Source organism: Hemitrygon akajei, chromosome 19, assembly GCF_048418815.1.
Source record: "Hemitrygon akajei chromosome 19, sHemAka1.3, whole genome shotgun sequence".
NCBI classification, from domain to species: domain Eukaryota; kingdom Metazoa; phylum Chordata; class Chondrichthyes; order Myliobatiformes; family Dasyatidae; genus Hemitrygon; species Hemitrygon akajei.
Genome location: NC_133142.1, coordinates 5,266,065 through 5,291,115, shown reverse-complemented (window position 1 = coordinate 5,291,115; position 25,051 = coordinate 5,266,065). Strand labels below are relative to the sequence as shown.

At 41.2% G+C, this 25,051-nt stretch overlaps 1 protein-coding gene across 3 annotated transcripts in view; it reads left to right on the top strand.

Annotated features, from left to right (window-relative positions):
- Nucleotides 1-25,051, top strand: part of abtb1 (ankyrin repeat and BTB (POZ) domain containing 1) — an 84,675-nt gene that overhangs the window by 22,804 nt on the left and 36,820 nt on the right. For 2 of the 3 annotated variants that reach the window (XM_073072010.1, XM_073072012.1), the window contains exons 2-6: nucleotides 3,241-3,303; nucleotides 8,271-8,326; nucleotides 13,615-13,759; nucleotides 15,957-16,116; nucleotides 20,348-20,393. In XM_073072010.1, coding sequence (XP_072928111.1) covers nucleotides 3,241-3,303; nucleotides 8,271-8,326; nucleotides 13,615-13,759; nucleotides 15,957-16,116; nucleotides 20,348-20,393 — 470 coding nt within the window. The remainder of the gene's footprint in view (nucleotides 1-3,240; nucleotides 3,304-8,270; nucleotides 8,327-13,614; nucleotides 13,760-15,956; nucleotides 16,117-20,347; nucleotides 20,394-25,051) is intronic. The other variant, XM_073072011.1, reaches the window with a different exon arrangement.

The window sequence follows — 25,051 nt, the reverse complement described above, 5'->3', positions numbered from 1 at the left end:
CCTCCTGACTGTCTTTATTTCAAAAACGGTAGGAGATGCAGGTCTACTTGTCCTGCTCCTTCTTACTCAATTGTCCCCTGTGCCAAAACTCAACAACGACCAGCACAAGGACAGAACAGTGACAGCGCGCCAGTATGCGGAGCGCGTTATTTGATCTGGAGCGCATTTTTTATTTTGAGAACATACCTGCACCTGCGCACTACTCATGTCCATCACTTAACAGAAATGACATGTAACATGTAAGGCTTATTGAAAAAAATATTTTCAAATGCATTTTTTACATAACACAATGAAGAAACTTATTTTTAATTACAATGGGAACAGTGTTGTTGGTCTCCCTTTTTAGCCAGCGCATCAAAGTCTGGATTTAGTTTTGTTGTGGTGATTCTCAGGATGGATCTGAGGTGTTGGTCAGTTAACTTGGATCTGTGGCTGGCTTTGTTGATGTTCATGACGCTGAACACCTGTTCACACAAATAGGTCGAGCCGAACAACGCCAGCATCTTCTGTGCCGTCCTCCGGAGGTTTGGAAACACCTTTTTACCAAGTGAAGCATAAAAGTCATTCAGTTTAAGAGAGTTGAACTTCTCTTTTAAGACGGGGTCAGACTGAAGGTCGATCAGTTCCAGCTGTAGCTCCTCTGGTGCTGTTTCAGGATCTTGTGACAGGGGACAGGCCACCAACTGAAGTGACTTGTCAAGTTTTTCAAAATCAGAAAAACGACGGCAGAATTCTCTGTGCAGCGCATCCAGTGACTCGCTGTATTTTTTCACATTTGCGCCGGCCTCTTCCAGCTTGGCTAGTGTGGGAAAATGAGTGAATAACTTATTCAAAATTTGCCTGGAGAAAAAAGCCAGCTTGGATTTAAAGGCTTTCACGTTTGAGTACATGTCATGAACAAACTGATCCTTCCCCTGTAGCTTCACGTTCAGTTCATTCATGTGTGAAAATATATCCACAGCAAACGCAAAGTCACAAAGCTAGCTCTTGTTGCTCAGCTCAGGAAATTCGCCAGCCTTCCTCAGTAACTCCAAAAATGCACCGATCTCCTCTTTGAGCTCCCATACTCGTTGAAACACTTTGCCCAAACTTAACCAGCGGACACGGGAGTGATAAAGTAGGTCCTGGTGATCCGCATCAGTTTCCTCCAGGAACGTGATGAACTGACGGTGCTGAAGTCCCCTTGCACGTATAAAGTTGACAAGTTTTACGACAGGATTCACATCATGATTCAGCTGTAATACCGATTTACATAGAGATTCCTGGTGGATGATGCAGTGAAGGAAAATAACATCCTGGTCAGGATTTTCATCTTTCACTTTATTCTGTATTCTCCTCAGCAGGCCGACATTTTTCCCTGTCAAATTAGGAGATCCATCTGTGGTGACGTTGATAAGTTTACTCCAAGGGAGCTTCATATTTTTGATGACAGCAGACACCCGGTCATACAAGTCCTCTCTCCGTGTTTTTCCTTTCAGAGACTCCATTGTCAAAAACTCCTCCGTTATTTCAAAAGTATTGTTAATTCCTGGGATAAAAATGGGGAGCTGAGCAGTGTCTTTTACATCGTTGCTTTCATCCAGTGCTAATGAATATAACGTGAACGACTCTGCCTTTTTATTTAAGTCGCTGGTTATATCTTCATCTATCAGTTCCACACGGCGAGTCACTGTCCTGCGTGATAAACTGATTTTTTCAAATTTGTCTTTGCTCTCCGGACACAATACACCTGCTGTCTCCACCATACATTCTTTTAAAAACTCACCTTCAGACAGAGGCTTGCTGGCCTTTGCTAATTTGAATGACAGCATAAAACTCGCCTTGGTACTTGACTCATGAATGGCAGTTTGATGGTGAAAAAAATTTTGTTGAGCCTGTAAATTAGCTGCCAACCTCTGAGCATTAGCTTCCCGTTCTTTCGTTGACTGGTTGTTAGCATAGTTGGCATGTTTTGTGGCAAAGTGACGGCTGATATTATATTCTTTAAAAACCGCCACAGTCTCTTGGCATATCAGGCATACAGCAGTTGATCGGTGTTCGGTAAAAAGATATTTAGTTGTCCACTCCTTATTAAACACCCGACATACTCTATCCACTTTTCTTTTCTTAGCTCCACTCATCTTTACAGAAGGGGTGAGAGGTCAAAGAGTAAAGCGCAAATGTGGAATAATACGCTGCACCTCAACAAAGGTCAATGTATATAGAGTGCGTCATCTATTGGGAAAACGCCAGAATTGCGGGGAAAAAACATTAACAAGGTTTATTAATATAATTTCATCAAGTTCTGCGGGCCGGATTAAAAAGCTTAACAGGCCGCATATGGCCCCCGGGCCGTAGTTTGCCCATGCCTGGTCTACACTCATTGCCTATGTACTAGCATATGTAGTGTTGTGGATAGCATAACACTATTACAGTGCTAGCGACCCAGGTTCAATTGTGCTGGTGTTTGTAAGGATTTTGTGTGTTCTCCCTGTGACCATGTCTGTTTCCTCCGGGTGCTCCGTTTTCTTCCCATATTGCAAAGAGTTTGTAGGTTAGTTGGTCATCTGGGTGTAATTGGATGGCCGAGGCTTGTTGGGCTGGAAAGGCCTGTTACTGTGCTGTATCTCTAAACAAATAAATTATTAATCCTCCTGACATGCATTAGCTCACATCTGTCAGGATTACTTTTCATTCTGCCTTCTCACTGCCCATCCTCCCAACTGATCAATATCATCATGTTCACTATCAACAAAACCACCAATTTTAGGTCATTTGCAAACATAGCTCCTATATTTACATCCAAACAGTTAGGTTTCCAACTCCTATCCCTGTGGAACACCTCTATGGAAAACCAAACCATCAGCCTCACCTACTGTAAGCCAAGCCAAGCCAATTTTGGATCCAATTTCACCCTGTATCCCATGGTTTCTAACCTTTTGCATCAGTTACCAAGATGTGATCTTGTTAAAGGCCATGTGCAAGTCCACATGAAACAAGCACACTCATTAATATCTCTTCCAAAAACTCAGTCAACTGGCAAAGTAGGGTCTCCCATGCCATCATTGATTAATCACCTGCTTTCCACGTGTAGATTAATTCTGACCCTCAAAATTTCCTTACCACTGAAATTTTTGATAGTGGCATGACATTTGCTGTCTTCCAATCTGCTGGGATCTGCTAAAATACAGAGAATTTTCGTAAATGATCACGAACGCCGTTTTAGAAAATATATTAACAGAGCTTTACTTTTCTTTCCAGCTATCTGGTTGAACAAAGGGATGTGGAATTAAATGTAAAAGATAAGTGGGACAGTACCCCATTGTAAGTACACTTCCTATTTACAAAAGTTTACTTGAGGCTCTGTTTCTGTTATAATTTTTCCAACTCTTACATTGTAAATTCCTAAATCCAGACTTACAACAGATGCTGCCCGTGTTTGCGTCACGCTGTAATTGCAACTTCCCTCCTTTTGCTATTTTGTTTATCTCAGCTATTTCCCTAACTGGTTTCAAGGTCAGCCTTATTGAGCTGTATCTTAAGTGTCTGCACTTCAAAGTTCAAAGTAAACTTACTATTAAATTCAACGTATACAACCCTAAGATTTATTTTCTTCACATTAAATACAAAGAAACACTCAATTACAAAATAAATAAATAAAAACAATAATCATAAATAAATAAGCAATGAATATTGAGAAAATTAAATCAAGAGTCCTTGAAAGGGAGTCCATAGGTTGTGAGAACAATTCAGTGTTGGGTGAGTGAAGTTATCCCCTCTTTTTCAAGAGCCTGATGGTTGAGGGGTAATAACCATTCCTGAGGCTTCTGTACTCCTTCCTGATGGCAGCAGAGTGATGAGAGTATGGCCTGGCTGGTAGGGGTCCCTGATGATGGATGCTGCTTTCCTGTGACAGTGCTCCATGTGGGTGTGCTCAGTGGTGAAGAGGCCTTTACCTGTGATGGACTGGGTGTATCCACTACGTTTTGCGGGCTTTTCTGTTCAATGGCAGTGGTGTTTCCATACTAGGCTGTGATGCAACCAGTCAATATACAGTACTCTCCACTGCACATCTAAAGAAGTTTGACCATAAGACAAGACAAAGGAGCAGAAGTCGGCCATTCGGCCCATCGAGTCTGCTCCGCCATTTCATCATGAGCTGATCCAGTCTCCCCTTTAGTCCCCTTTTGTCAAAGTTTTAGATGACATACCATTTCCCTAAGACACAATGCCTTAAGACATAGGAGCAGAATTAGGCCATATAGCCCATGGAGTCTGCTCAGTCATTCAATCATGGCTGATCCTTTCTTTTAATCTCATCCTCAACCCCATTTCTCCCCGTAACTTTTGATGCCATGTCCAATTAAGAACAATACAGGAAGCACTTGTGAGACAGGCGATAAGTTGCCGTGTTAACAGTGTTACTTTCTATCAATGTAAGCTGTTACTTGATATTGTTGAATGCCTTTTTAAGAAGCTTTAAAAGGACATTGTATCTTTGCATTGATGCTGAAGGTTTGATTAGTATTTACTGTGGCATCTTGTGGATTTGTGCCAAGTACTAGATGGTTTCATTGTCTTTGGCATTGTGTGAAAACCTGTTGCAGAGGATATGCTGGAACATGTTGTAAGCATGTGCAATCAAACCAAGGAAATGTTTGAAAATTTCAAAGCAAAATGGACTGTATAAGACAACTGCAAGCTGCTTTTAGTGTAGATTTAAACATTGAATAATAACTGTAGCTGTACACGTGAGAAATCTTGCAGTTTGTGTTTTAGTTAGACCGTAAGAAAATTCAAAGTAAATTTATTCAAAGTGCACATATGTCACCATATACTACCCTGAGGTATATTTTCTTGCAGGCATTCGCAGTAGATACAAAGGCACACAAAATAATCAATTAAAAACCACACACAATGTCTGATAAACAATCATAGTGCAAAAAAAGACAAACAGTGCAAATACAAAAAAAATTATATTGGAAACATGAGTTGTAGAGTCCTTGAAAGTGAGTACATCAATTGTGGAATCAGTTCAGAGTTGAGGTGAATGAAGTTACCTACACTGGTTCAGGAACCTGATGGTTGAAGGATAATAATTGTTCTTAAACCTGGTGGTGTGGGACCTAAGGCTCCTGTACCTCCTTCCTGAAGGCAGCAGAGAGAAAAGAGCATAAGACATAGCAGCAGGTTAGCCTATCCAGCCCATTGAGTCTATTCAATCATGGGTAATTTATTTTCATTCTCAACCCCCATTTTTCTGTCTTCTCCCCATAACTTTTGACACCCTGACTAATCAAGAATCTATCAACCCCTGCTTTAAATATACCCACTTGGCCTTCACAGCTGTCTATGGCAATGAATTCCACAGATTCACCACCTTCTGGTTAAAGAGTTGGTCTAAGATTTACTTATGAGTGCTTTCCTGTATGATTGTGAGTCTTAACTGCCAATGGCGATTTAAAGACCTTTGGGAGGAGGTGTGAGACCCTGGGGAAAGTTACCTTGCATCACTTCAGTTTGACACTGCATGGAGTATTTCTCTATAGTATGATGGTGCAATTAAAGCATATGGGAAGAAGTTGGGGTTGGTGATGGTGGGAACATATTTTAAAGTGACCAAAAAATCAGCAGATTTTTAAAATTTCAGCCGTGGAAAATGAACAAGCTGCTGAAGCCTAATCTGATAATAACCAGGCTTGAGAAGGTAGTGGTGAGCAGTATTCTTGAGTAGCCGCAGTTCCTTTCTGAGTTACAAAGAGTTGCAGTGTGGAATCAGGCACTTCATCCACACCAGCTATCAACCAACATTTACACTAATTCTACTTTAATTCCATTTTGTTTTCTCTATACTCTTACCAACTTCCCCCAGATTCTTCAATGGATCTATACACTAGGGCTGCCGGCAGTTGCCTGTTAATCTGCCGATCTGTAGCTCTTTGGGATGTGTGAGAAATCCCAGGCAGTGTGTGGAAACTTAACACAGGCAGCACTGCTGGTCAAAATTGAACCCTGGTTGCTGGAGCAGTCCCTCTACAAGCTGTGCCATTTGTTGTACTACCTCCTTCAGCTGAAAAGCTCCCATGTTGCTATTGAGCAGGGCTTCTGAGAAAAAAGGAACAAAGCCTTATCTCTGGGTTAGAATGATGTGCAACTCGAGCAAATATAGGGGATGGTGTTCCCTTGTGTCTGCTGTTGCATTTTTTGGTGATATAGATCAGTGGTTTGAGAAATGCTGTCAGAATAGTTCCTGTGAGTAATTGCAGAGCTTTGTAAGATTCTAATTCATATTGATTTATCACATGTACATTGAAATGTCATTTCAATGCAGTCATCTGTATTAATAACCAACACAACCTAAGGATATGCCAGGGATGTCACCACATATTCCAGCACCAACATTCCCATGTTCAAAGTTCAAAGTAGATTTTATTATCAAAGTATATATACTTTATGTCACCATATACAAACTTGAGATTCATTTTTTGTGGGCATACTTAACAAATCTATAGAACAGTAACTAACAGAGTCAATGAAAGACTGTCCAACTAGGGCATTCAACCAGAGTGCAGAAGACAACAAACTGTGCAAATGCAAAAATAAAAAGGAAACAATAATATCAGCAAGAGGCAGAAAGTAAAAAGAGCTACCTTTCAGTCAGGTCTGTGTTCAAGATTTAAAAACAGAGCTTCTTGCCAGTTTTCTCTGAGTTGGACAATCCACAACAGGGAGTGCGTTCGAGAGCCACCTTTTAATCAGGACTTTAAAAGGCAGAGTTTCACAGCAACTTATGAAAATGACCAGCGACCAATCGCAATTTAGGAGTGATTAACAAAGAGCAAATTAAAGGAAACATTGATAAGCACAGCGGCCATCATCTGAGTGGACAGAGTCAGGGTGGTCGATCATCGTGAGACTTTAGCTCTTTGAGGCTTCAGAGAAGAAAGACTTCAGTCAGAGAAAGCAAAAGGAAAGCTCTAGGTTATTTTTTCCCTTTCAGCCCAATGAGCCCATGCAACCCATGTGACCAATTAACCTACCAAAAGGTATGTTTGGACTGTGGGAGGAAACTGGAGCACCCAGAGGAAACCCACATGGCCATGGGGAGAATGTACAAACTCCTTACAGAGAGCGGTGGGAACTGAACCTGCTGTTACTATAATAGTGTTATGCTAACCACTATACTACCAAGCTATCTCAATCTTTTTAAATTTCTGTGTAACAATAACCGGGTAATGTGATTTAATGTTCTATCCCATTTAGTGTGTTTGCAGTGCCACACAACATTCTGGAGCTTGTTTTTAGTGTGAAGATACAATTTCACCTCCACAGGGACTGAGATGGTTACTTCTATCAATGCTATTATGAAACCATCTTTTGCACAACTACAGTAAAAACTTGAAAATCCTCGGAGATTTGATAATGCTGGGCTAGATTGGATAAAACCCACTTTTAATATTTCTAGAGAGCCAGTGTGAAACTTTGGGATTTCAAAACAAGCAGTTTGTGGATTATTGAAGTTGCAAACATGATCCTCTTATGGAGTCATATGAAAGTACAACACGGAAAGGATCTAGCCCATCTAGCCCATGCTAACCATTTAAACTGTCTAGCCATCCATAGCCTTACTATCTATGTATTTATCCAAACTTCTCTTAAACATTGAAATCGAGCTTGTATCCACCACTTGTGCTGACAGCTTGTTTCACATTCTCACCACCCTCTGAGTGAAGAAGATTCCCTTCATGTTCACCTTAAACTTTTCACCTTTCACCCTCAACCCTTGTCTTCTAGTTGTAGTACTGGGCTGTATTCCCTGGAGTTCAGGAGAATGAAGGGGGATCTCATAGAAACATTCAGAATGTTAAAAGGTCTGAACAGATTAGATATGGCACAACTTCAGGAGAAATTACTTTAGTCAGAGGGTGGTAAATCTGTGGAATTTGTTGCCACGAGCACTGTGGAGGCCAAGTCATTGGCCTCCACAGTGCATTTAAGGCAGAGATAGATGGGTTCTTGATTAGCCAGGGCATCAAAGGGTATGGGGAGAAGGCAGGGGAGTGGGGATGACTGGAAGAATTGGATCAGCCCTTGATTGAGTGGCGAAGCAGACTTGATGGGCCGAAAGGCTTACTTCTGCTCCTATATCTTATGGTCTTATAGTCCCACCCAATCTCAGTGGAAAAGCCTGCTTGCGTTTAACGTCTTTATTTAAAGACAATTTTAAAATATTCAACTTAATGATTTTATAATTTAGTTGATTATTTTTACTTTCACTTTCTGTATAATAGATACTACGCATGCCTGTGTGGACATGAAGAACTCGTTCGATATTTACTTGAAAATGGTATGTATGCTTTTAATCATTAAGGGCAGCAAAGTAGTATAGTATCTTAAATAGCAGAGTAATATTTGCAATTTTCCGGCCATCCGGAAACGCTAGAATCTATCGATTCCTGAAACATCATTGTTAGTGCCTCCGCAATCTCTCCAACTACTTCCTTTAGAATCCAAGGGTGCATTCCATCAGCTCCAGAAGATTTATCCACCCTAAGAGCATTAAGCTTCCTGAGCACCTTCTCAGTTGTAATTTTCACTGCACATACTTCACTTCCCTGACACTCTTGAATGTCTGGTATACTGCAGATGTCTTCCACTGTGAAGACTGATGCAAAATATGCATTCAGTTCCTCTACCATCTCTGAGTCTTTCATTACAATATCTCCAGCATCTTTTGCTATTGGTCCTATGCCCACCCTCAACTCTCTTTTACCCTTTAATACTTAAAAAAGCTTTTAGTATCTTTTTTGATGTTAGTCACCAGCTTCCTTTCATATTTCATCATTTGCTTCCTATTTGCAGTTTTCTTCTGCAAGTTTTTAAAAGCTTCTCAATCCTCTATATATTCCCACTAGCTTTGGCTTCTTTTTATTCCCTCTCTTTTGCTTTTACTTTGGCTCCGACTTCATTTGTCAGCCACGGTAGAGTGTCCTTCTTCCATTCGAAAATTTCTTCTTATTTGGAATCTATCTGACTTGCACTTCCCTCATTTTTTTGCAGAAACTCTAGCCATTGCTGTTCTGCTGTCCTTAATGCTAGTGTCCCTTTTCATTAAACTTTGGCCAGATACCCTCTTATGCCATTGTAATTTCCTTTATTCCACTGAAATACCGACACATTGGATTTTAGTTTCTGCTTCTCAAATTTCAAAGTGAACTCAATCATATTGTGATTACTGTTTCCTAATGGTTTTTTAACCTTAAGCTCTCTTATCAAATGTGGATCATTGCACAACATCCAATTCAGCACAGCTGAACCCCTATGGTCTCAAAAACAAGCTGTTCTAAAAAGCCATCCCTTAGACATTCTACAAATTCTCTATCGAGGTCCATTACTGGCCTGGTTTTCCCAATTCACTTTCATGTTAAACTCCCCGACAATTATTATGACATTGCCCTCTGACACGCCTTTTCTACCTCCTGCTGGAATTTGTAATCCACATCTTGGCTGCAGTTTGGAGGCCTGTATACAACTGTCATTAGGATCCTTTTACCCTTGCTATTTCTTAACTCAACCCATAGAGACTCTACACCTTCCAATCCTATGTCATCTCGTTCTAATGATTTAATATTATTTCTTACACACAGGGCCACACCACCCCCTCTGCCTACTAACTTATCTTCCCAATACACCATATATCCTTGGACATTCAGCACCCAATGGCAGCCACCCTTTAGCCAAGCTTCAGAGAGGGCCACTGTGTCATACTTGCCAATCTGTAGCTGAATTTCAAGATCGTCCATTTTATTTCTTGTGCTGTGTGCATTCAAATATAACACTTTCAGTCCAGTATTTGTTGCTTTCTGTTTTAACAGCGCCACGCCTCTTATTGCCCTGTAACTCATCCCATTGACTGTGATTATGCCTCATCTCCTGCTTGTCTTTTCTACCATCTCTGTTGCATGCTAACTTTGATTTATTTCTGTTTTCCCCTTCCTCAGCCCTATTGTTCCAGTTCCCATCCCCCTAACAAATTAGTTTAAACCCTCTCTTATAGCTCTATTAAACCTACCTGCTAGGATATTGGACCCCTTTGGGTTCAGGTGTAACCTGTCCTTTTTGTACAGGTTGTACCTACCCCCAGAAGAGGCCCCAATGATCCTGGAATCTGAAGCCCTGCCCCCTACACCAGACTCTCAGCCATGCATTAATATGCCTGATCATGCTATTCTTGCGTTCGTTAGCACATGGCACAGGCAGCAATCCTGAGATCACTACCCTGGAGGTCCTGCTTTTCAGCTTCCTACCTAACTCCCTGCATTCTCTCTTCAGGACCTTCTCCACTTTTCTACCTATGTCATTGGTACCAACGTGTACCAAGACTTCTGTCTGTTCACCCTCTCCCTTCGGAATACTCTGCACTCGATCCAAGGCATCCCATACCCTGGCACCTGGGAGGCAACACACCATGTGGGTATCTCTATCAGGCTGACAGAACCTCCTGTCTGTCCCTGGTTAAGTCAGGGAATTGCTGTGCAGCATGGCTCAAAGGTTCGGAAGGGCCTGTTCCGTGCAGTGTCTCAATAAATACAATAAATGTTGTATTGTGGTCACTAAAAGCCCCTTAACCCATAGAGCATTGACTTGTACACCGTCTTTATATATATTTAAGGCAGAGTTTGATAGATTCTTGATTGATCAGGGTATGGAGGGATGTGGGGAGAAGGTAGGAGATTGGAGCTGAGAGAAAAATTGGATCAGTCATGATGAAATGGCAGAGCAGACTTGATGGACCAAAATGGTCTAATTCTGCTCCTATGGTCTTATGTTTGAATCTTTTTGTTACATAGTTCAATTGAAAATAACCTGTTCCCTCTGTTTTCTCCACGTGCTGACCTGGATATTATTCTGCTTCATAAATTCAATCTTCATATTACTATGAATTGTGTTTGTTTAGTCTATATGTACATAATCAATCCCCATTGATTATTGTAAAGTTCTGTTATTTTCCTGATTTAAATGATGCTGTCAATGTTAATTCTGTTTGGAGGTCTAGATACAGTTTCTGCCAATGTTTGCTGCCCCTTGTGCTTTTCTTTCCTCCAGCCAGACTAATTCCATGTCATTTTCTGAGCTGAAATCCTTTCTCCTCCCTGCCTTGACCCCATTTTTTTAAAATTAAGGAATCTTGCCTCCTTTCCTAATTTATGTATCTGCTATATAACTTAGGTTGGGTGAGAGAACATGTATTATCAGATAAAGCATTTAATTGACCTGCTGTGTGTCCATCTGTATCCCGTAGACTGAAAGAAGCACTTGACTTCTAAAGAGATTAGCTTTATTTGTCACATGTACTTTGAAAATACAGTGAAATGTGTTGTTTGCATCAACAAGCAACGCAGTCCGAAGAGGTGCTGATGGCAGTCCAAAATGTCAACTGTCCATCTCACTCCACTGATGTGGCCTGACTCGCTGAGTTCCTCCAGCACCTCATTTGTTACATTTTTAATTTATTAGTTATTTTTATTTGGATATACAGTGCGGAATAGGACCTTATGGCCCTTTGAGCTATGGAACCTCCGATTTAACCCTTGCCTAATCACAGGGCAATTTACAATGACCAATTAACCTACTAATCGGTACATCTTTGTACCATGGGAGGAAACCGGAGCACCTGGAGAACACCCACACTTTTCATGGGAAGGATGTACAAACTCCTTACAGAGGACTCCAGGATAGAACTCTGACGCTTCGAGCTGTATTAGCGTCACGCTAACCAGTACGCTATTGTTTTTTATTTGGACTTTAGTAGAGGCTTTTCTTAAATGTAGTCTGTGTGATTCATAACACAGTTTGACACAATTCATAAATATAAAGGTTTTATTTGTTACATGTAACTGAAGTATCAAAACACACAGTGAAATGAGTCTTTTGCTTGAACAACCAACACATTCTGAGGAGGGGTTCGGGGCAGCCTGCAAGTGTCAGTGTGCTTCCGTCACCAACATAGCTCACCCACAACTTATTAACCCTAACCTGTATGTCTTTGGAGTGTGGGAGGAAACTGGAGCACCTGGAAGAGACCCATGTGGTCATACCAACTCCTTTCAGACAGCGGTAGGAACAGAACCCTGATCTCTGTCACATTATGCTAACCGCTACCCTATCGTTTTGCCCTCACGTGTAGTGCAGGTTCGTTGCTTATGAAAATAACCAATATGAGTCACTTTGCCAGTAAGTTGGACCATTGCAAAATATTTGTAAAATAAAGGGGCAGGTTTTACAACACTTTTAACATATTCTTAAGATATTTACCTTATTCTACCGTTAGCTGTGTATGCTATTTCATTGCTGCTACTTCTATGATTCAGTAATAATCCAAACCCCTGTTTTGTGGCAAACCAAGCTAAATAATCTTGAAATGTCTGTAAAGCACTGAGCTTGACCTAACCTAATGGGTTAATTTTATTTAAGTATGTCATACACTGAACTCCAATTATGTAAAATATTGTCCCTGAAAGTTGTGCTAATTGCATAAAGTTTAGACTTATTTATCAAGTGCAACTTTACCTTTATTCAGTTATAGGGAAGGATAGGGCATTGAAATTCTGCAGTTGGAAAGGAATTATGACTTGGGAGAGGGGAAAGTAATATATAATGGTAAAGCAAAAATGATAAACCATAAAGCGTTTCATTGTGCCATAATTGTATTGTTTTGTTGAGATCATACAGCTCTCAACCAGAATCATTTTCCCAGGACAGAACACCTGGGTGAGAGGGCATAATTTTTAATATGATTGGTGGAAAGTATAGGGGGATGTCAGCTTAGTGTCCATTTCGCCATTGACGTTTAGGGCAGCAATGAAAGTCTTCCATCTCTGGTGGTGTTCACGGCTTCCTTCATCATGTCGATAGCTTCCTCTCAGTTTTCACTGTCGGTCATATTGTCCCGGGTGGAGACTCAGGAATACCGTCACACTCAGATGTAGAAGGACTTTTCATTATTATTTCCATCACCATTTTGTTTTACCAGTTAGTGTTTTTAGCCCTGAGTTGAACCCCTGAACCTGGACAACCGGTTGACCACTCTCAGTCTGGCCTCTACCCTTTGACCTGTTTGGAATGGGTAACCCTACAAAAAGCCAAAGCATAAAACCCTGACTCTAGCCAATGTAGCTCTGTGGGTCATTGAGGCACACAAGCCTCCAAACCAGACAAGGTTGTCATCCTCTTGGAGGAGGAGGAGATGTCTGAAGTAGGTTTTTTACACAGAGAGTGGTGGGTGTATGAAACAGGGGTGGTGGGAGAGGCAGATTCACTCGACATATTTAAGAAACTCTTAAGATAGGCATATATATGAAAGAAAAATGGAGGGCTTTGTAGGAAGGAATGGTTAGATTGACCATTGAGTAAAGGTTGGAACAACATCATGGGCCAAAGGCCTGTACTGTGCTGTAGTGTTTGTTCTATGTTCTATGTTAAATGTTTAGAACAGTGAAAATCAGTTTCATCTGTTGGCATTCATTTAATCAGGCTAACATTTATTCTAGTTGTTATATTTATTACCCTTGAGAAGTAACAAAGACAAATATTCCAAAGGCATTCTTTCTTGAACTGAAGATCTGCTTGTTACAGGAGCAAAATGTGAAATCAATACGTTTGATGGGGAACGATGTTTGTACGGTGCATTGAATGATTCCATTCGAAGATTACTGAAGGACTACAAGCAGATCACTGCCAAGTGTATGCAGAGGGATTATTATGATGACTTTCTCCAAAGGTAGTATATCGATTTTAATTTATAGTTCTGACATGCAGGTTGTGCACTTGTTTGACCTATAACAATTCCCTTCAAGGTTTTGCCAGAAAATGGGGAGTTGTTGTGAGCAGCTTCGAAGGGACTGATCACGTATTTTCATTTAGGACCACTCTTTGTATATGCCCAATGAGAGAGGCCTTGAAGAAGTTTCATATATATGATATGGTCACAACCAAGTGGGACCTTCTGCAACCCATTCCCTTTGTCCCAGCAATAACAGCTATTACCTACAGACCAGATTATTCTCCACAGCTCTCGGCTTTTCCAAATTCCTTTTGTTTTTGTCACCATCCTTGGAATCCCTTTGTCGGAACAAAATCTGAAGTATCATTTGGCTTAGTACAATTTTTCCTCTGTTATGGTCTTGGTCATGTTTCTCGCCTTTTCAGTCTTCTGGAATGCCTGCTTCTTTTATTTTTGTAAAGCGAGCGAGATTTGTCGCATGTACATTGAAACATATAGTGAAATGCATCGTTTGTGTCAATGACCATTGCAATCTGAGAATCGTTCTGGGGGCAGCCCACGAACAGTCATGCTTCTGTCGCCAACATAGCATGCTGACAACTTACTAACCTTAACCTGTACTACTTTGAAATGTGGGAGAAAACCCACACAGTCGCAGGGAGAACCTGCAAACTCCTTTCAGATATTGGCGGGGATGGAATACTGAACGCTGGCTGCTGTGCTGCCACTCCACCCCAAATGTCCAAAAGTCTGAAAATGTGAAATGTTTCATGATTTAATGGGTGCAGTGCAGGGCAGCACAGATACAAAGTTCTGAAAGGAATCCTGGGCCTAGGGGAGGGATGGGGTAGCAGTGTGAAGTGGGGTCATGTACCTGCATGCCTGTGGAAATGCTTGGGCCAGTTTGCAGACCAAGTACTTATCCAAACTTCTCTAAAAGTAGCAGTTGATCCTGCATCCACCACTTCCACTGGCTGCTCATTTCACGTTTGCTCCACCCTCTGAGCGAAGAAGTACCCCTGAGATTCCCTTTAAATAATTTACCTTTCACCCTAAGCCTGTGACTTCTAATCCTAGTCTCACCCAAGGCCTGCATCCATTCACCCTATTTACACCTCTCATAATTTTGTATACCTCTTTTAAATCTCCCCTCATTCACCTACCACTCATTAGCCTGTGCATCCAACACATCATTAGCCACAAAGACCACCATCTTCAATGGGATCCTACCACTAAACTCATCTTTGTCTCCTCCCCACTAATCTCTTCCTGTGACACATCCCTGCAGGCCACAGAAATGTTATATTTGCTCATTCACCTTCTCCCTCACCTCCATTTAGGCCTCCAAACAGTCCTTCCAGGTGAAATGCACTTTACCTGTGAATCTGTTGGGGTCGTCTTTTCTATCTGGTACTCCCAATGTTGCCGCCTCCTCCACATTAGTGAAACCCGATGAATATTGGGGGACTGTGTTGTTGAGCACCTTCACTCTATCCGCCAAAGCAGAATTTCCCACTGGCCGCCAATTTTAATTCCTATCCTCATTCCTGTTCTGACATGATTAGGAATAATTAGGCCACTCTCAGGGTGGAGGAACAATGTCTTATATTCCGTCCTCTGTTCTCCACTTTGGCCTCATCTCTTCTCCTTGCCTACCTATCACTTCTCCCTGGTGTCCCTTGTTCTTCCCTTCTTCCCATGGTCCATTCTTCACTCTTATCAGATTCCTTTCCCATCCATCTGGCTTCACCTATTACCTTCTAGCTAGTCTTCCTTCCCTTTCCCCCACCTTTTTATTCTGGCCTTTCCCCTTGCCTTTCAAGTTCTGAAGAAGGGACCTGTCCTGAAATGTCAAATGTTTATTCATTTCCATGGATGCTGCCTGATCTGCTGAATTCCTCCAGCATTTTGTGTGTTGTGAGGTTAAGAGTCCATCTGATTGTACAAGGGGACTATTGTGCATTAAGGACACAAACTTATAATCTACTTTTTAATGGCTTGCTCCTCACTTTCTGCTTGCACTGCAATTTCTCTGCAACTGTAACACAAACAACTGCATTCTTTTATTGTTTACCCTTGTACTTAGCATACTGATGTGATGAATTGATCTGTATGGATGGCATGTAAAACAGTGTTTCACTGTACATGTGACAGTAATAAACCAGTTTTACTATTCTTCCTTTTTCTTGATCAGGTTATTGGAGCAGGGACTTTACAGTGACATTTCCTTCCTAGTTCATGGTGAGATGTTCCGAGCCCACTGCTGTGTGCTGAATGCACGCTCAACGTATTTTGCAGAAATGTTTCAGACTAAGTGGAAGGGAAAGAAGGCGATAGCCCTTAAGCATCCACTGGTAAGTTAATGCATTGTGTACCAGTGCAAATACTTCATATCTCAGAATAATTGTCATGGATTCATAGAGACCTGCAGCACAGGAACAGGCCTTTTGGCTCATGTATTATTCTGCCCAGCGCCATTGATCTGCACCCAGACCATTGTCCAAATTTCTCTTAAGTGCTTACATGCCACATCCACCACTTGTGCTGGCTGCTCATTCCACACTCTCACCACCCTCTGCGGGAAGATGTTCTCTCTCAGGTTCCCCTTAAACATTTCACCTTTCACCTTTAACCTATGACTTTAGTTCTAGTCTCTCCCAATCTCAGTGGAAAAACCTGCTTGCATTTACCCTATCTGCACCCCTCATAATTTTATGTACCTCTATCAAATCTCCTCTCAGTCTTCTACGTACCAGGGAATGAAGTCTTAACCGTTACGTGGTTCCCAAGTCTTATGGTTGGGTTGCATTTCCGGAAGGTGTTTCACATCGTGAGTTGCAGTAATGTGAAGCTGCATCATAGGCACATGCATCAAGAAATGCAGGTTGAAACAAAAAATATATATTTTAAAAAATTTATTTACTCATTTTCACATAAATTTTGTTGGAACAATTTTTTATTCTGATTTTTGCTTATTCAGATTTTTTTGCTAGTAAATATCAAGAAGATAAATGAAATGTTGACATCAAGTGTCAGAGGGATTGAATTAAATTAGCCTTCATCAATTGTGGGATTGATTTAGGAGCCAAGAAGTAACGTTGCAGCTATATAGGACCCTGGTCAAACCCCACTTGGAGTACTGTGCTCAGTTCTGGTCACCTCACTATAGGAAGGATGTGGAAACTATAGAAAGGATGCGGAGGAGAGTTACAAGGATGTTGCCTGGATTGGGGAGCATACCTTATGAGAATAGGTTGAGTGAACTCAGTCTTTTCTCCTTGGAGCGACAGAGGATGAGAGGTGACCTGATAGAAGTGCATAGATGATGAGAGACATTGATCGTGTGGATAGTCAGAGGCTTTTTCCCAGGGCTGGAATGGCTAGCACGAGAGGGCACAGTTTTAAGGTGCTTGGAAGTAGGTACAGAGGAGACATCGGGTAAGTTTTTTACGCAGAGAGTGGTGAGTGGGTGGAATGGGCTGCCAGCGATGGTGGTGGAGGTGGATATGATAGGATCTTTTAAAAGACTCCTAGATAGGTACATGAAGCTTAGAAAAATAGAGAGCTATGGGTAACCCTACGCAATTTCTAAGGTAAGGACATGTTCGGCTCAGCTTTGTGGGACGAAGAGCCTGTATTGTGCTGTAGGTTTTCTATGTTTCTATGTTTTCTAAAGAGCAAGTAAGTTATGCTGCAATCATACTGTGTACTGGCAAGACCACACCTGGAGTACTATGTACAATTCTGGTTTCTTTGAGAAAAGACATACTGGCTTTGGAGGCAGTGCAAAGGAGTTTCTCCAGGCTGATCTGGAGATGAGGAGATTGAGCTGCTTAGGACTATACTTGCTGGAATTCAGAAGAATGAGAGGGGATCTTATAGAAATCTCTTCTCTTTTATTGTAAAAGGGATAGATAAGATATAGACAGGAAAGTTATTTACACTGAAGTGAGATTAGAATTAAGAAACATAGCCTTAAGATTTAGGGGAATAGATTTACGATAGAAATGAGGAGAAAATGCTTTTTCCAGAGAGTAGTGAATCAGTAGAATTCTCTGCCCAGGGGAGCAAAAAAGGATAAATATATTCAAATTTCAAAGCAAATTTATTATCAAAGTACATATACGTCACCATATACAACACTGAGATTCATTTTCTTGTGGGCATACTCAATAAATCTATAGAATAATAACCATAATGAAATCAATGAAAGACCACACAAACTTGGGCGTTCAATCAGAGTGCAAAAGACAACAAACTGTGCAAATACAAAAAGAAAGAAATAATGATAATAAAAAATAAATATAAATAAGCCACAGATTTTTGCATAGGAGGGGAATTAAGGACTTTAGGGAAAAGGCAGATTAGTGCGGCTAAATCCACAGCCAAGTCAGTTGTGATCTTATTGATTGATGGAACATGTTCAACCAGCCAGATGGTTGACTCCTCCTCCTCTTATTTTTTATGTTCTTTCGTAAGGGTGAATCTCCAATACCTGAACCTCCATAATATGGCTGTTACTTAACATTGTCAGCTTTTTGTGATAATAACTTGCAGATTTGGCAGAATAGGACTCCCTTTTTAGATGATAGTTGAATTTTAATTAAAACTGTGGTCATTAACCAGTAAGGTCATGCATATTCTGTTCCTCACTTATTCCTGCAAAGGTGCTGTTGACTTGTTCTCGATTTAGTTAGTCTGCCATCTGGTGGTTGTTTTATACATGTCTGTCTAAAACTGGGAGAGATCATCCACTCATCTGTCATCAGGTTGTATGCTTGGTGGAGAATGGAGAGATGGAAGGAGTAATCCCTCTTGGAGTACTGAGAAGGCAGAGCAGGAGATGTGTCCAGTTGTAGAATTTTGTTGAAGGTGGTAGAAAAACTGAATTGGAATTAGTTATTGCCACATTCACTGAGATAGTGAAAAACTTTGTTTTGCATGCTATCCAGACAGATCTTTTCATTACATCAGTGCACCGACATACCACATTATCAGGTCCTATCATGAAGGACCCTCACCATCCAGTACATGCCCTCTTCTTGTTACTACCATCAGGGAGGAGGTACAGGAGCCTGAAGATCCATGTTCAACTCTTTAGGAATGGCTTCTTTCTCTCTGCCGTTCGATTTCTGAACACGACCTCACTATTTTGCTCCCTTTTTGCGTAATTTTTTAAATTCTTATTCTAAAACATTGTATTTTAATGTATTGCACTGTATTGCTACTGCAAAGCAACACATTTTGCAATGTATGTCAGTGATGATAAACTTGATTCTGAATCTTGTTGAAGATGATAGAAACTGAATTGCAGTTGGTTTAGTACTGTCTTGTGTACTGTGTTACAGCAGAAAAGCTTTGTTTTGTATGCCATCCATACAGATCATGTCATTGCAACAGTGCATTGAGGCAGAACAAGGAAACCAATACAAGATTGATCTGTTGAATATGGCGGGAGGGTGAGGTGGAACACAGGGATACTGCAGTTTCAACAAATTGCAGATGACTCTATAACGCTGTTCCTGGCTGGTGGTGTACTGGCATCAGCACTAGACTTCGGAGCAAAGGCTCCTGAGTACGAATCCAGACAGTTCCCTTGCATGCCTTCCATCCGTGCTGGGTTGAGCATCAGGCTAGCAACTTGGCCTCGTAAAAATAAGAAAGCCTCCTAGAAAAAACACTGTCCCAATGACTCCACTCGGAGTTAAGGGCTTTCTCCTTCTTCTTCTATAATGCTGTAGCAGCTCTTCTAAAGGAAAGGTTTTCCATGTAATACTAACTCAGTTTTTCCTCCCTTTATTGCGCTGCTGATCTGTGTGTGTTTCCAATACAGTTACTCTGTATCAGAGACCGGGCACTTGAGGCACAGGAGGATATGAATCAGGTGGGCAAAAAGGTCAGCATGGGCAAAGTGGACCAAATGGTCCATTTCTGAACTGTATGACTCTAAGAGTAGGATTGCCCACCAGTGACCTGTATTTCATACTTCGATATGACCCTTTGTTTTCCTGTCTTTCTCTAACTGCATTTATTAAACTAACAACAAGATAGCTTCTTCACCACTTATCACCATAACAATTTTGGCTTTTCTTTGTCCTTATGCACCCCTCTCCCACCGCTTCAGCAACTTAAAACTGTTGTTTCCTCTCTTTCCTAGTTCTGAAGAGTAGCCATAAACATAAGAGATGCTGGAAATCTGGAGTGACGCTGCTGGAGGAACTCAGCAGGTTAGGCAGCACCTGTAGAGGGAAATAAAGAGCCAACTTTGCAGGCTGATGAAGGGTCTTGGCCCAAAAAGCATGTTCTTTATTCCTCTCCATAGATGCTGCCTGACCTACTGAGTTTGCCCAGCATTTTGTGTGTGTTACCCTGATGAGTAGTCATCGAGCTGCACCATTAAATCTGTTACTCTTTCTGCAGATGCTGCCTGACCTGCTAAGTGTTTCCGGCATGTTCTATTGTAGCCAATTTCTAGTTTCTACAGTTTTTAGGTTTTAAATATTTGATAATGCTGGATTATTTATTTCACCAGAGTAGCATGAAATTAAGTATATATATTTTAAAATCTTTCTCTCTTTCCCACAGATTAATCCAATGGCCTTCAGGGCAATCCTGCAGTATTTATACACAGGTACTAAACTTTGCATGAATATATTTATTGAGATACAGCACAGAATATGCCCTTCTGGCCTTCAAGCCATGCCCATTCAGCAACCCCCAATTTAATGGGGTAATTTATAATGACCTACCAACTAGCATGTCTTTAAACTGTGGGACGAAACTGGAGCACCCGGAGGAAACCCACATGGTCACGGAGAGAACGTACAAACTCCTTACAGGCAGCATCGGGAATTGAACCCAGGTCGCTGGTGCTATAAAGGTTGGTCTAACCACTACGCCACCCTAATACCTGGAACTAAAATACTGTACTTGGAGATACTCGAATATAGGTGATAACTGACTTAATGTATACTGTTGCCTCTGAGACAAAAGGTTGTGCCTTCAAGTTTTACACTAGCCATTTGACCAAAAATACTGTTGTATATTTCAGACGTGCTCCTGAGGGAGAGGTGCTCTACATTTAAAATTCAGAAGTTCAGAGTACCGTAAATTTATTATGAAAATATGTATGTCACCACATACTACCCTGAGATTCATTTAAAAACGACACACAAAGCCTGACCGATGTGCAAAAAGAATGTGCAAATATTTAAAAAAATAATTAATACATACATCCTGAGAAAATGAGTCATTGAAGGTGAGTCCATAGGTTAGTCATGTGAAGTTCAGCACAGAAACAGTCCTTTTGGCCCATCTGGTTCATGCCTAAACTATTTAAACTGTCTACTTCCATCGACCTGCACCGGGATCATAACTCTCCATATTCCTACTGTCCGTGTACCTATCCAAATTAATCTTAAATATTGAAATTGAGCTCACATGCACCACTTGCACTGGCAGCTCATTCCACACTCTCACAGCCCTCTGAGTAAAGAAGATTTCCCTCATGTTCCCCTTAAACTTTTCACCTTTTACTGTTAACCCATGGCCTTGGTTGTGGTCCCACCCAACCTCAATGGAAAAAGCCTCCTTGCATTTATCCTATCTATACCCCTCATAATTTTGTAAATCTCTCAATCTTCTATGTTCTAAGGGATACAGTCATAATCTATTCAGTCTTGCCTTATAACTCAGGTCCTCCGGACCCAGCAGCATCCTTATAACTTTTCTCTGCACTCTTTCAACCTTATTTACATCTTTCCTGTGGGCAGATGTCCAAAATTGCACACAGTACTCCAAATTAGGCCTCATCAATGTCTTACACAATTTCACCATAATATCCCATCTCCTGTACTCAATACATTAAATTATGAAGGCCAAAGTGCTAAAAGCTTTCTTTACAACCCTGTCTACCTGTGATGCCACTTTCAATGAATTATGGAGCTGTATTCCCAGATCCCTTTCTTCTACCACACTCTTCAGTGCCCAGTGTGTAAGTTTGTGGAATCAATTCAGAGTTGAGGTAAGTGAAGTTATTCAGGCTGGGTCAGGACCCTGATGGTTGAAGGGTAATAACTGTTCCTGAACCTGGTGCTGTGGGACCTAAGGCCCCTGTACCTCCCTCCTTCTTTCAGAAGAGACAAACCTATGTTCCCCCCCTCCACCTCCAGACCTCTCACAGATGAATATAAAGGATCTCCTAATTAAAAGAGAGAAGAGTTCTCCACAGTGTCCTGAAATGATATTTTTCTCTGCCTATAATTTACTCGTTGCTATTTTTGAAAGCTTGCTGTGTACAATTTTGAAGCCTGTAGACTGGAGGCTTGGAGGTCTGTCCTAGATTTGGAGGACACTCTGTATGTGTGTGGGTGGGTGGGATGAAGGGAAGGGGTTTGTTTTGTTCTGTGCTGTTCTACTGAGCATTGTAGGCTTGCTATAATGGTGGAATGTGTAGTGACACTTGGCGGGCTAGCCTCAGCACATCACTAGGTAGTGGTGGTTGTTAACACAGGTGATACATTTCATTGTACACTCTGTAGCCCCTTCATTAGGCACAGGTGTGGAACCCAATGTGGTCCTTTGCTGCTGTAGCTCATCCACTTCAAGGTTCGATGTATGGTGCGATCAGAGATGCTCTGCTGCACACCACTGTTGTAAAGTGTGATTATTTGAGTTATAGTTGCTTTCCTGTCAGCTTGTTTATCTACTTATCCATCACTCCCTCCCTCCCTCCCTCCCTCCCCTCCTTTCCCCTCCTCTCCCCCCACTCCTCCCCAACCTTTCCGGCCCCTTGAGCCATGCCGCCCCGATTTAATCCTAACAATAATGAGACAATTTACATGACTAATTAACTTACCAACTTGTACATCTTTGGAATGTGGGAGGAAACCAGAGCACCTGGTGGAAACCAATGCAGTCATGGGGAGAACATACAAACTTCTTACAGGCAGTGGCGGGAACTAGTCTGGCCATCTCCTCTGACCACTCTCATTAACAAGGCATTTTTGCCCACGGAACTGATGCTTACAGGATTTTTTTGGGTTTTTTTTGGCATCATTGTCTGTAAACTCTAGAAACTTTTGTGCGTGAAAATCCCAGAAAATCAGAAGTTTCTGAAATACTCAATCCTCTCCATCTGGGACCAACACTCTTTCAAATATCAAAGTTACTTTGATGATATTTTTTCCTCACTCTGATGTTTAGTCTGAACAACAACTGGACCTCTTGACTCCATCTACATGCTGTTCTGCATTGAGTTAATATTTGATTAAATATTTGCATTAATGAACACCATGTGAATCTAATAAAGTGGACCTGAATGCATGTTTTGAAACACATCTGATAAATAGCTGAATACGATTGTGGTTGTTATTCTGACACTGACAGAGTGATTTTGCTTCAAGTATGTTCAAATGAGGAGAGAAACATTATTTAAATGCATACTTTAAAAAAATTCAGCTGTTTATTAATTCCAGCTCAGTGTTTAGTACAAGCTCCAAAACCTGGGCGCCTGTACCTCCTTCTGCAACTGGATCCTTGACTTCCTCCCTGGGAGACCACAGTCAGTGCAGATTGGAAATAACATCTCCTTGTTGTCAATCAACACCTGTACACCTTAAGGATGCGTGCTGAGACCACTGCTCTATTCTCTTTAAACCCGTTACCTAGGCACGGCTCAGATGCCATCTATAAATGTTCTACTGACACAACTTTTGGTGGCAGAATTTCAGATGGTGACGAGGAGGCATACAGAAGTGAGGTAGTTCAGTTGGTTGAGTGGTGTTGCAACAACAACCTTGCATTTAACATCATTAAGTCCAAGAAATTGCTTTTGGACTTCAGGAAGGAGAAGCTGAGAGAAGTTGAGGTCAGCAGTGAAAAGGGTGAGCAGTTTCAAGTTCCTGGGTGTGAACATCTCTGAAGATTTATCTTGGGCCTAACATGTTCATGTAATTACAAAGAAGGCAAGAAAGCAGCTATGTTTCATAAGGAGTTTGAGGAGATCTGGTATGTTACCAAAGACTCTAGCAAATTTCTACAGATGTACGGTGGAGAGCATTCCAACTGGTTGCATAACCATCTGTTTTGGAGGGACTGCACAGGATCAGAAAAAGCTGCAGAGGGTTATAAATTTAGTCAGCTCCATCATGGGCATTAGACTTCCCAGATTCAAGAAAGATTGTATTCAGAAGACTATCTTCAAAAACAGATGCCAAGTCACTCTATGTCAGTGTCAAAAAGGTGGTATCTATCACCCACGACATGTCCTCTTCTCATTGATACCCAGGAGTCTGGGTGCCACGGTAGCATAGTGGTTAGCGTGATACTATTACAACTTGGGTGTTGGAGTTCAGTTTCAATGTCATCTGTAAGGAGTTAGTATGTTCTTCCTGTGAACGTGTGGGTTTCCTCCAGTGCTCCAGTTCCATCCCACATTCCAAAGACCTGTCATTTAGTAGGTTAATTGGTCATTGTACATTATCCCGTGATTAGGTAAGGGTTAAACAGGAGAGTTGCTATATGGTGCGGCTCGATGCGCTGCATCTCTAACTGAAATAACTAAGGCACGCATTCAAGATTTTTGCTACACTTCCCTCCTCTTTGCCATCAGATTTTTGAATGGACAATGAATCCATGTACACTACCTCACTTTTTTAAATCTCTTTTTGCACTATTTATTTAATTTAACTTATTATATATACGTACATTTCTTAATGTAGTTTATACTTTATTTTTTTATTATGTATGCAGTGTACTGCTACTCCATAACAACAAATTTCACAACATAGCTAGTGATATTAAACCTGATTCTAATTCTGATTCTGAATTTTATAAAGCAATGTCATAGAGTCACAGAGCACTACACCATAGAAACAAGCCCTTTGGCCCATCTAATCTGTGCCGAACTGTTATTCTTCCTAGTCTCATCGACTCACGTGGAGCATAGCCTTCTGTATCCTTCCATTCACTGACCTATAGAAGCTTCTCAAACGTTGTCTCCACCATTTCTGCTGGCTGCTTGTTCTACACTCGAACCACCCTCTGAGTGAAAACATCGTTCTCAGTTTCCGCTGTAACATTTCACCATTTATCCTTAGCCTATGGCCTAGCTGTAGTTTCACCCAATCTCATTGGAAAAAGCCTGTTTGCATTTGCTCTATCTATACCCCTCAAAACTTTGACTCCCTCTATCAAATCTCCTCTCATTCTCTTACACTCCAGGGAATAAAGTCCTAACCTAATCAACCTTTCCCTATAACGCAGGTCCTTAAGTCCCAGTAACAAGTG